This window comes from Geospiza fortis, unplaced genomic scaffold, assembly GCF_000277835.1.
Source record: "Geospiza fortis unplaced genomic scaffold, GeoFor_1.0 scaffold35, whole genome shotgun sequence".
Lineage (NCBI taxonomy): Eukaryota > Metazoa > Chordata > Aves > Passeriformes > Thraupidae > Geospiza > Geospiza fortis.
In genome coordinates this window covers 25,575-36,102 of record NW_005054453.1, presented here as the reverse complement: position 1 = coordinate 36,102, position 10,528 = coordinate 25,575, and the positions used below count along the sequence as shown (strand labels likewise).

The 10,528-nt window shown below is 45.5% G+C and overlaps 2 protein-coding genes across 3 annotated transcripts in view; one reads left to right on the top strand and one right to left on the bottom strand.

The window, feature by feature from the left end:
* Positions 1-2,134, top strand: part of ELF2 (E74 like ETS transcription factor 2) — a 35,221-nt gene extending 33,087 nt beyond the window's left edge. For both annotated transcript variants that reach the window (XM_005427758.2, XM_005427759.2), the window contains 2 exons: positions 1-182; positions 415-2,134. The exon at positions 1-182 is cut by the window's left edge and continues 130 nt beyond it. In XM_005427758.2, coding sequence (XP_005427815.1) covers positions 1-182; positions 415-1,042 — 810 coding nt within the window. In that variant the 3' untranslated portion in view covers positions 1,043-2,134. The remainder of the gene's footprint in view (positions 183-414) is intronic.
* Positions 2,135-6,499: 4,365 nt separating this feature from the next.
* Positions 6,500-9,717, bottom strand: NOCT (nocturnin). Its single transcript, XM_014309807.2, has 2 exons — positions 9,445-9,717; positions 6,500-8,622 (listed from the first exon to the last, which is right to left on the bottom strand). The coding sequence occupies exons 1-2, from the start codon at positions 9,704-9,706 to the stop codon at positions 7,787-7,789; spliced, it is 1,098 nt and encodes a 365-aa protein (XP_014165282.1). The 5' UTR covers positions 9,707-9,717; the 3' UTR covers positions 6,500-7,786.
* Positions 9,718-10,528: the final 811 nt, after the last annotated feature.

Sequence of the window (10,528 nt, the reverse complement as noted above, 5' to 3'; positions counted from 1 at the left end):
GCAGAAAACCTTTTAAAAGCAGCAACCTCTGCACGTGGAGGAAAAAATTCCTCTCAGTTAAGCTGTACCAGAACAGAAAAAGCAGTCACCAGAGTTGTGAATATTGCCTCACCAGCTCATGACACATCCTCATCTCATCCTTCTACTACCACTGCTACTGTCCCAGCAACATCAGCTCCCAGGTTTGTGTTAATGGGGCTGTTAAATTTCCAAAGTCCTATTGCTAGATGTGCAAAAGGTTTGAGGTTGGGCTCTTTGTTTGCTGGTTTGGCTTTTTCTTTTTTTTTTTGTTATGGTTAGGTTTGGTTTTTTTTAAGAACCAGTTAAAAACCTGTCTCTTAGAGCTGTCTGTCCTTGTTGTCATCTGTGATGGTGCCCTGTGTTTTGGCCTAAACACACACGTTTATTTTGCAGGACTGTTCGAGTGGCAATGCAAGTGCCCGTTGTCATGACCTCTCTGGGACAGAAAATCTCAACTGTGGCAGTGCAGTCAGTAAACGCAGGGTCGCCCTTAATAACCAACACAAGTCCAACCACAGCAACAACTCCAAAGGTAGTAATCCAGACAATCCCTACTGTGATGCCAACCTCTGCTGAAAATGGAGACAAAATCACAATGCAGCCCACCAAAATCATCACGATCCCTGCCACGCAACTCACGCAGTGTCAGCTGCAAACAAAAACGAGCCTGTCTGGGTCAGGAAGTATCAACATCGTGGGAGCCCCGTTGGCTGTTAGAGCACTAACCCCAGTGTCCATAGCTCATGGGACACCCGTAATGAGACTGTCGGTTCCTGCTCAGCAGGCCTCTGGCCAGACTCCTCCCAGGGTGATCAGTGCAGTTCTCAAAGGTCCAGAAGTTAAACCAGACACGGCCGCTTTGAAACAGGAATGTGAAGTGAAAACACTGCAGCTGGTAAAAGAGGAGAAGCCAGTGGACGGAAGCAAGACTGTAACCCACGTAGTAGTAGTTAGCACACCCTCAGCTATTGCCCTTCCTGTAACAATGAAAACAGAAGGAATCATCACGTGTGAAAAATGAAGAATAGGTTTCTTCCAGCATGGACTTCTAACTGTTACGGTTTTGAATATACTGACGTGATTGGGGGAGGGATGTGGATGCCACCACCAAGTCATAAAGGAGAGTTGTGGAATGTTAATAAACATGCATATGTTGAAGACTTACTGGAAAAAAAAAATTATTTTCCCGTGTTTCAGTGGGAATTAAACCATGCTGATACGCTGATAAAGACTGCCTCTTCCAGTTGGGAAACAGCTGAACCTATGGAGAATGAAAGAGAGAGGGACTGGAAAGGGACCAAACAATTTCACTACGCTACCGGTTACCAAGCTACACTAAGACCTGAAACACTAAGAGAGAGCTGTGTGAGAGGTTTGCCTTGGTTTTTAGTTTTCAGGGGGAGAGGAAAGTCTCATTGTTACACAAATGGCAAATTTGATGCATTTTATGTGCATACCAGCGATTACTACTGTGTGCCCACAGTACTCAACTGGTGCTATGTGAAAAACTATGCTACTAGGTGTTGTAGGAAGTGAAATAAAGGAGATTAAAGAGCTTCTAAAAGAAGACAGAGGCCTGGAGGGATTTTTGTATCATACAGCTTAAGCAGATTCAAATTGAAAGCCTTAGACTGATTTTCAGTTATCTTTCTTGAAATAAGCTAATGGCTTGTTTGTGTAAAGCTTTTTTATTAAAACGAATTTTTTAAGAACCTTGTACCTAGCACAGTATTGTTATAGAATAACATGTAACATATTTTGTATGGTAGTTAAAAGTCTGTCTAAATTTCTTAATCGTGGACAAAGTAGCAGCAGGTTTTCTGCCTTCTGCTGTACCATGCCTGTTTCTCTCACTTAGCCTTGACATCTGTGCATACATTTCAGTTTCAGCTCTACTCTCACTTCAAAGGTCACGCCCAGCATGAGCTTTTGTCAGGTAGTTCTAAACCTGTAAATTTTTTTTAGTTGAAGTTAAGAGGGAAGTACCAGTGTTCAGAACGAACTATAATAGTTTGTATATTCAACATTTGAAGTATATTCTATTTTGTTGTACTCTTGTTTCGAAGTGTATTCAAGTAGGTTTTAATGAAATACAGAAAGAAAATTTAATGGTGTTTGGTGTGCTGTTTATTTTTTCCTTCTTTCTTTCTGCTAACCTGTTAACCTTCTTTTCTTACTTGAAATCTTCCAGGCATTCATCCTAATATAGAGATGATCCAGTGTGAAATTTTGGGACTCCTCCCTGCTTCCAAGGGCTGACCAGCTCTCTCACTCATTTGTGTAAATACCTGTGAAGCTTGCTGTAGCTGGTGAGGTTACTTCTGCCAGGGGTCTAGTTCCTAGATATTTTCAGTGTGGTGATCGTACACATGAGCTCTGTGAGGTACCCAGCTGCTCCTCCAGCCACACCTGATGGTGGCTCCGTATTTCCAGTCCATCTGCATGGCTTGGAGTGTAGCTTACCCTGATTTCAGAGGCACCACGCTGGCACATCAGGCTGTGGGTAGTCATAGTAGTCATAGCACATGAGTGCCTGAGTAGTCAGGTACCCAATGGGCCCCCAGTTCCTAGTGATGTGCCCTGAAAAGTCTTCAGGGCAGGAACCTGGGTAATCTTGAAATCTAATTGGAGTCTGAATCATCATCTAAGTACTTCTTGCCTGGAGGAGCAATTTTAACAGCTGTCTGGAACTGAGGTCTTCTGTAATGCATGCTGAGAGACACCAGAATGGAATACTTGACATGCTGAGAAGCAGGTTACTTGCAGAGGCCTAGCAGCAAGGCCCATTCTTCCCTTCAACTGGTAAGAAAAGTGGAAATACCTCCACACAGCCAGGCCAGCACTGGGGGGGACTATGAAAGGCTTCTGGAAAAACTACTCTTTTTCATCCTCTTGAGTAGGGAAGTGGAGTTTTAAGAGCAAAATGAAGCTGAAGCAGATAAAAAAGTGTGTGTAAGGCAGCAATCCAAAGAATCAAAAGTTCTTACACATGAACTGTGTTTCTGGCATGGGGTAGAGGACTAAGACCCCTTCACACAAGAACATGGAGAGAGAAGATGACTTTTTTTTCTAAGAAAGGTAGGAAAGGGAAGGAGGGGAAGCTGGGCAATCACTCGATTAATCTGACAGTGTGAGAGGCACTAATGTTCTGAGTGAAGGGAAATGGAGCAGTGTAAAGAGAGGCAGGTGGTACAAATCTGAGCTAAAAGATGAGAGAAACCAGTGTTTTTAAAGCTACTGTTGTAAGTCCAGTCTGTAAGAAACCCTATTCTAGATGGCTGTTACTTGATTGTATCTCATGAAGTATCTATGTCGAGTATTTGTAATTAAGACCTTTCCAACACCTAATTTAGATACAGTGGAAGTCAAATGGGGACAAACTGGCTTCCTGGAATTAGATAAGGATCTCCAGCTGATGACCTCCTTGTAATGCCAAGAGTTCATTATGTAATGGCAAGAACTAGAGGAATGCAGGCACCCAACTGCCCTGCTGGTGGGGTAGTCAGCTCTGAGACACTGCCAGTGCTGCGTCTTGCCACGGAACCAGTGATGGTCCTTTGGCTCTCTCCCCTGGCCACCAGTGAGTGGCACATGGCACTGGCTGCCAGAGGACACCCACCTGAGGTTCATGCACTGCTGTGAGAATCTCAGTCTGTGTGAGGATGGGCTGTAACTGAAATGGAAAGGGGACTGACTTACCCTGATGCTGTAAATAAGTATGTTTTTACTGGTGGTGTTGGAGGATGTGACTTCAGGATGAGGGAGCTTTGGTTGGGTTTGTGACATCTGAAACGGATGAGAGGAACACTAGAATATTGAAGTGGTTAGTATCTAGCTATACTCCCAGGCTTTTGAAATCCCGTTGAAAAACCTGTTGTTTTGTACATGGGTGACAGCAGGATTCCCTTTTACATCTGAATCTGGTGGTTCATGTAGGGGCCAGGCTTAACTCATCTTTGGCAAGCAGTAACTCCTAGATGTGTGGGTAGAATGAAACTTGTGTGAAGTGAGTATGCTTCATACAGAAGGCATTGAGACATACACAGACTTGGTACCACTGATTCTGCAGATAAGAACTATTTTTATTTTTCAAACCCACTGTTTTAAGTTATAGAATGAAAAGAGTGATGTGTAATCCAGAGGGGAAAAAATACCTCAGCTGTAAGTTGCAACTCAATAAATGTCTGAGTATCAAGAATGAGAAAAGTTGAAAGGGGAATCCCATTCTAGAGACAGCTGGTTTTGTTAGCTCTCTCTTGCATATCTTTCCCAGCAAAGGGGCCTGGGCCTTGGCACAACTGTGGGTAGAGTGTGCCAAAAGGAAGGCTGAGCTCTTGGGATCCTCTGCTAATTGATTTCATCAACTTCAGGGCTTTGGAGAGTTACATCTGAGGTGATCAGGGATGAGTGAGCCAGGGGCAGTCAGAAGTTGAGGAGAAAATGGAGAGGTGCTTGAAGCCTCAAGCTGGTGCTCAGCACGACGTGTGCAGCAGGGATCTCAGCTACATGTGAAGATTGTTACTGCCAGAACAAGCCAAGTGCAATTCTGCCTTGTAGAGACAGTTCAAATAGCAGGTGTTAAGCTTATTAGGAAGATCCAAATGACACTATGTATTTGGGATCTAATTGTTCTCCAGGAGAGATTGTGTTTTAATAAGCTTGCAACAGCTTCTGCCTCTCAGCAAATTAAACAAGTGGGTCATTTCTTCCTGCAGCTTGCTTGAGAGTGAGGGAAAAGTGTCACTGCTAAAGCTAAGGCAGCCTTTATTCAAGATGAAAGCAAGGGATCTGTGGAGCCTTTTTTAGCCTTGGTGTGCTTATAAGGCATACATTCACAAGGAGAGCTTGGAAGACATTTTTTATTGTTAAGAGTCATACTGCTACACAGGAAAAAAAAATCCTTTCTGCTTCTTCTGAAAAATATTTAGTGTACTGATATTTATAGCTGGCAAAAGTATTTCAGTGCTGCAGGCTTGTCTCTCGCTGCATAAAACAAAGCAAAAGCAATAATCCATTTAAGTTTTCCAAAAGAGTCTGCAAAATAAATTATGGCATGTACTGGAATAAAAGGGTGAAGCTGCCTGGGAATTTAGCAGTTAATTTCTGCAGCCTATCTGCCTTTTCATTAAAATCCAGCAGAAAGGGTTCAACATTGCACTGTAGCAGGGATTTTCTGAGAGGACAGTATTGCCTTGAGATGGGAAGAGTCTCCAGCCTTTTCAGTTATTCCACCCCCCCTTGCCTTCAAAATTACCCTTTAAGGAGTTGAAGCAGTGAATGTCTACTGTAACATGTCCAGGATGGAAGAAGAATCCCAGCCCTTTTCACTTCAGAAGAGGTTCTGCAGTGATGGCAGTATCATACAAATCATGCTCTTTCTCAACAGTTTGATTTCTTGTTTAGGAGAATTAAGCAAGGGATGCAAGCAAGGGTATAAATTAAAATGTCTTAAGAATCATAGATAGCATATACTCCACTGTGAGAGTGACAGGGGGAATTCTGCAGCTGAGATAGTTCAGTTCCTGCTGGTAAAAAGCCTCCCATAATCGGGTCTGTGGCTCTATGCCCTGGCAGTGGGAAAGGTGCCACACTGATGGACACCTTGACTGGCCTGAGGAAAATGAAGCTGCTTACACAAAAGTGAAATGACACAATTTGCTCTTTCTGAAATTCTAGCCAAAGGAGGTGCTGGCATGTTGCACGTGCCTGGTAACAGTATTCACCAAGGCCATTCTCTCCTTGGTTGTAAAATCCTTTCTTTTGGGGGAAGTCAAATCCACATGAGTGCCAGGCTGGCTAAAGCAGCCTCTGCTCGGCAGCAGAACATTGCCCTCATCCTGCAAGGGTCAGGAACATGTGCAGAGTGTGTTACAGCTGCACAAGAGCACTTCATTTGTTTGCCTGATGAAGAGTGTGTTTGTTGGGAATTTGGGACTTCCAGTCACCAGACTCTGTATTTCCCTTCTCAGCAATGCAAGTATAGTAATTTACAGGCTGTGTAAAGCCCACACCTGTGGTGCTTCTTCTCTTCAAATGAGCTTTTAGAAGAAAGTGGCAGATACAGCTGCATCTTGTAAGGGGCCAGCCTTCCCAGGCAGATTCAGCAGCCCTGAGGGAGGAATTCTTGCAGCTCCCTTTGCAGCTTTGTAGTTCCACACAACTGTTGGAGAGGGGAATATTTACAGTAATACAGCGTAGGTTTCCTCTCTAACTAGAAGAGTGAGCAGCTTAATAGCTAAGCATAACTCCCCTCCTTTCAGACTTGTGAAATTTGGACATTCCAAGCTAGAGAAAGAGTGTGTGCTGTGAAGGCAAAGCAGCCATGCCACTCTGAGACCAGGGTTAGGGGTGGGAGGAAAGAAGTTTGGAAAAGGAAGCACAGCACCAACTTGAAGCTCAAAGTAGTTGAGACAGGTCACCTCCTTGGCAACAGGAACTCGGGACAGTGAAGTGAGAAAGACAGCAGCCAAGACATTACTTTTTTCCAAAGAGTTTTATTAATAAACACCTGGAACATTTAAGAGTTACTGTGCACCCTACCTCACATGGAAATAACTGCTTTATTTGCCCTGCCATGTCTTCCTCAACTATCAAAGTGTCAGCACAACTCCAACTGTTGTCCCTCTTCCCCCTCTCTTCCTATGCTATTTTCTGGCATAATGGCATGTTTACAACCCATATATGCAATTCCTATGTCACCAGTGAGCAATCACAGGAGTTACTGTACTAACACACCTCTGCTGTAGCCCAGATGCTTTGCCAGAGTTTCTCTGGGTCACAGGAAGAGGCTCCTGAACACTGTCACTCCATGCTTTCCAATCAGATGCAGGATCACCAGCTTCTCTCAATAAATAAATTTTATCTTATAACAGGTTCCAGTGTAGCTTTAGATTCTGAAGATAAATAAAAGAAAGTCTTTCAATATTAAGACTGGCCTTTTACTGAAACACCAAGATTAACAAGACTACAAATTTAAACCATTCAGAAAAGTAATACTCAGAGGAAGAAATAGTCCCTGCTTAGCTGCGTCCTCCAGAGGGAAGCACAGAAGAGATGAAGGTACAGTCACTGTACAGCCTACAGGCTGTATGTGTGTGACAGATACATGCACATTGGTCTGGAAAAGTGAGGGAATTACTCTAGGTCATAGTCAGCCTCTCTTTCCTCACCTGCTCTTACTGGAGGGGTCCTTCCTCACACTTCTAATGAATTTGTCATCTCAAGTCATGGAAAAATGACAAGACCACACTATTATGAGCTTAGCTTTTTGTCTAAACTGCATTAAACTTCCTTTGTATTGCAACAGAAAAAGATTTAAGATAATCTCACTGGGTAATTGAACCTCACTCCCTTTGGTACTTGCAGAAGCTTAACATGAAATAAATAAAATCAGCATGCTGTCACGGCGAGATGTTTTACAGACACAAGTGTTTTGATTTAAATACTAAGGCCTCCACATTCATTAGGGGATGAAATCCTTAAAACAGGGGGCTTAGTGAAAGAATAAAGCCATTTGCCTTCTAGTTTTCAAACCCTGAAGCAGCAAGAAGAGCACGATGAGAACACTGGCTTCCTTCTTCCTCCCTCGAAGGCTGCACATTAATGAGGGCTGAATAGCAAGTGTAACTCCACAAACAAGTGCCTGAAATAATGGTTAGTCAACAGTATTTCCTAATCTTTCAACAGCATCTAGCTTCAAAGGTTTTCTCTAAAATAGAAGACTGGAGAGTTCAGACACTGCAATACCAGGTGGCGTTCCAGGACATTACAGCAGTCTGTCAGGGTCCTGATTAAAACTAAAGTCACACACAAGGGACAGGTGATCGGAAGGGTAATTGAATGAGGGCAGCCTGTTGGGCCCAATTTGCTCTTCAGTCAGCAAGCCCAGGGCTGAGTTCACATTCAAGGCATGCTGGGAATACCAGATATAATCCAGTGTGTGCCGGCACTCTCCAGAGGGCCGGATCTTCCAGGTGGTGTAGGGGGGCTCCGTCTGTCCATCGGGGCTCAGCAGCTTGTACGCACTGTTTAAATTGAGGCTGGAGTTGGAGAACTCCCTGTAGACCTCCTCGGTTGGCTCCGCGTTGAAGTCTCCGCAGACAATCAGGGGGATCTTTGCTCCCTGGGTGATGTTCTTCAGGTTCTGGAGGAGGTCACAGCCCTGAGCAGAGCGGAACCTCTCCCAGCCCGTGCGGGCTTTCAGGTGGGTGACGGCGATGCAGAAGAGCCTCCCGGTCTCGTGGCACTTCAGTGTCTGAGCAATGGCCACCTGGTTGGTCTTCAGCTTCATGGCAGTGAGCCGGATGTTGGCGCTGCTGATGAGCTCGAAGCGCTCCTTGAGGAAGAACATGGCGCAGCCATCCGGCCCGTTGTTGTGCTCCACGTCCAGGCACGGCGACCACGGCTTCGGGAAGAACGTGCACTGGTAGCCCAGGCGGCTGAGGAGCGGCTCAAAGGTGTCGAAGTAGTGGTCGACTTCCTGAAGGCACAAGATGTCGGGCTTGTATGCAAGGATTTCCTCCAGGATGAGGCACTTCCTCTCCTCCCACTTCAGAGCTTCCATGGGGCACTGAACAAAGTTGTCTTTGCCTTCCCCGAGAGCTGGAATTAGCAGGGAGGGTAAACAAAAAACCCAAAAGTTAATGATAGCTGAAACGGCCTGTCATCCTCCAGGCTTTATCAGTTTACATGCTGGTGACTTTAAGGGTACCAGATTTGCCAGTAGGTGTGAGAACCCCATCTCAAGTCACTGGAGTCACTCCAAAAAAATTAAGCTCCTTTTACAGATAAAAGATATATTAAGACTTTCTCCCCCTCTGCCCACTACACAAGGGCAAGTACTTCCACGTGTGGCTGCTGCAGCATAAGCCAAAATAAAATGAAGTGGGTTAAGAGAGACTGCAGAAGGTTAAGGCAGTCCCTATGAGGAAAATTGCCCACACCAAAAGATTTTAAGATGAGGCTGCTGCAGTCGTCAACTTACAGCCTTGATTCAAAACTATCAGTTAAAATTATTTTTAAGCATTAATAATTCCCGTAGCAGATCTGAATTTATGGATAGCTCACCAATAAGGTAATCAGAAACTGAAGAGAAACATCACAAACAAAACTTAGGAAAAAGATCAGTTTTCTCTGGGGTTAACAACCATCTAAAACTGATGGGTCACAGCTTTTAGAATACACTACATTCAGTTAAGACAGGAATTTGGGGCTACCTTTGGCATCAGAGTTGCAAGGAGAGACCTTTTTTTCCTTTCCTGTGGGACAGAAGGAAAGCCACTATTTCAAGTGCTCAAAATACTGCCCCCTGGCCCTCAGTCAGTCGTGTCTCATGTAGTTCACTCCTCTCCCTTTGCTCTGCCAGGGTTTTCATGGCTGCATTTGATCTCAAGCTCATACCTTGAGCTCACAAGCATCTCCTACCTTGGGCGAGGATGTTCCACTGCATGACCCGGATGGGGCGGTGGTTACTGCCGCTATTTTTCTTCAGGTTCACAAAGTTCCTCTGGAACCGGGGTGGCCGCTTCTGCAGAACAATCTGACATTCCTCCAGCAGATCCTTGGGGTCTATAGGATCCAGCTGTGCTGAGTCCAGCTGCTCCAAGCAGTCCTGGTGCCGGGACACGGCACCGCTGCTCAGCGTCTTGGCGAGCACGCTGTAGAGCCGGCTGGTGCTGTTTCCCATGGAACACACTGCAAGGGAAAAACTGCTGTTAGAGATGGCCCACCACAACTCTCCTCGTCACCTGGGTACCTTGCTGCAGTGCCAGCCATTGGTGGTTTGTGCAGGAGCCTGTTCCTGACTCCGAGACAAAATAAGAAGGATGCAGAAGAGGGTTAGTCCTGTGCAGTCTCATGTTCTGCCTGTCATCAGGGGCTGCAGCCTGCAAACAGTCTGGTCTAAGACATCATGCTGCTGTCTTCTAAGGCGACAAATAAGTCTTTCAATCAGAATAGCAGGGCTAAGATTAACTCTGCATATATTGTAGAAAACACAGTAGAGCACACTTTTTCCCTGTTCACAGAGGAGAGAGCCCAGTAGGTGGACAAGTGCTGCCTGCTCCTTATTTCATGCGCAGCATTTGCTTCTGATGGAGAGGGCACTCTGCATGGCCTGGCACCCTGTGTCCACATGGGATGCCTCCAGGCTGCAGACTCCAGGTAACCTGACTAACCCTCAGGTTAGTATTTAACAGGAATCTCTGATCCAGTGTCATTTATCCCCAAAGCAGTAATGCTGTTATGACCATGAAGCAGCCAGATGCTCAGGATGTGGAGTGGAGAAGGTGGTGCCTCCCAGCTCCACATCCCTATGTTCATTCCCCCCACCCTCCTTTCTCCCTGTATCTCCTCGCTCTTTTGTGCTGTGCCCCAGCTCAGCAGTTTCCAGCCCTCCCTGGGCCCCAGCCACCTCCTGTTCCACTGGCCACCTTACCCACATGAGCTGCACACAAGCTGCTGTCTCCAGCTCTCCCTGCTAATGCAGCTGGCCCTCACCCAGCCCCAC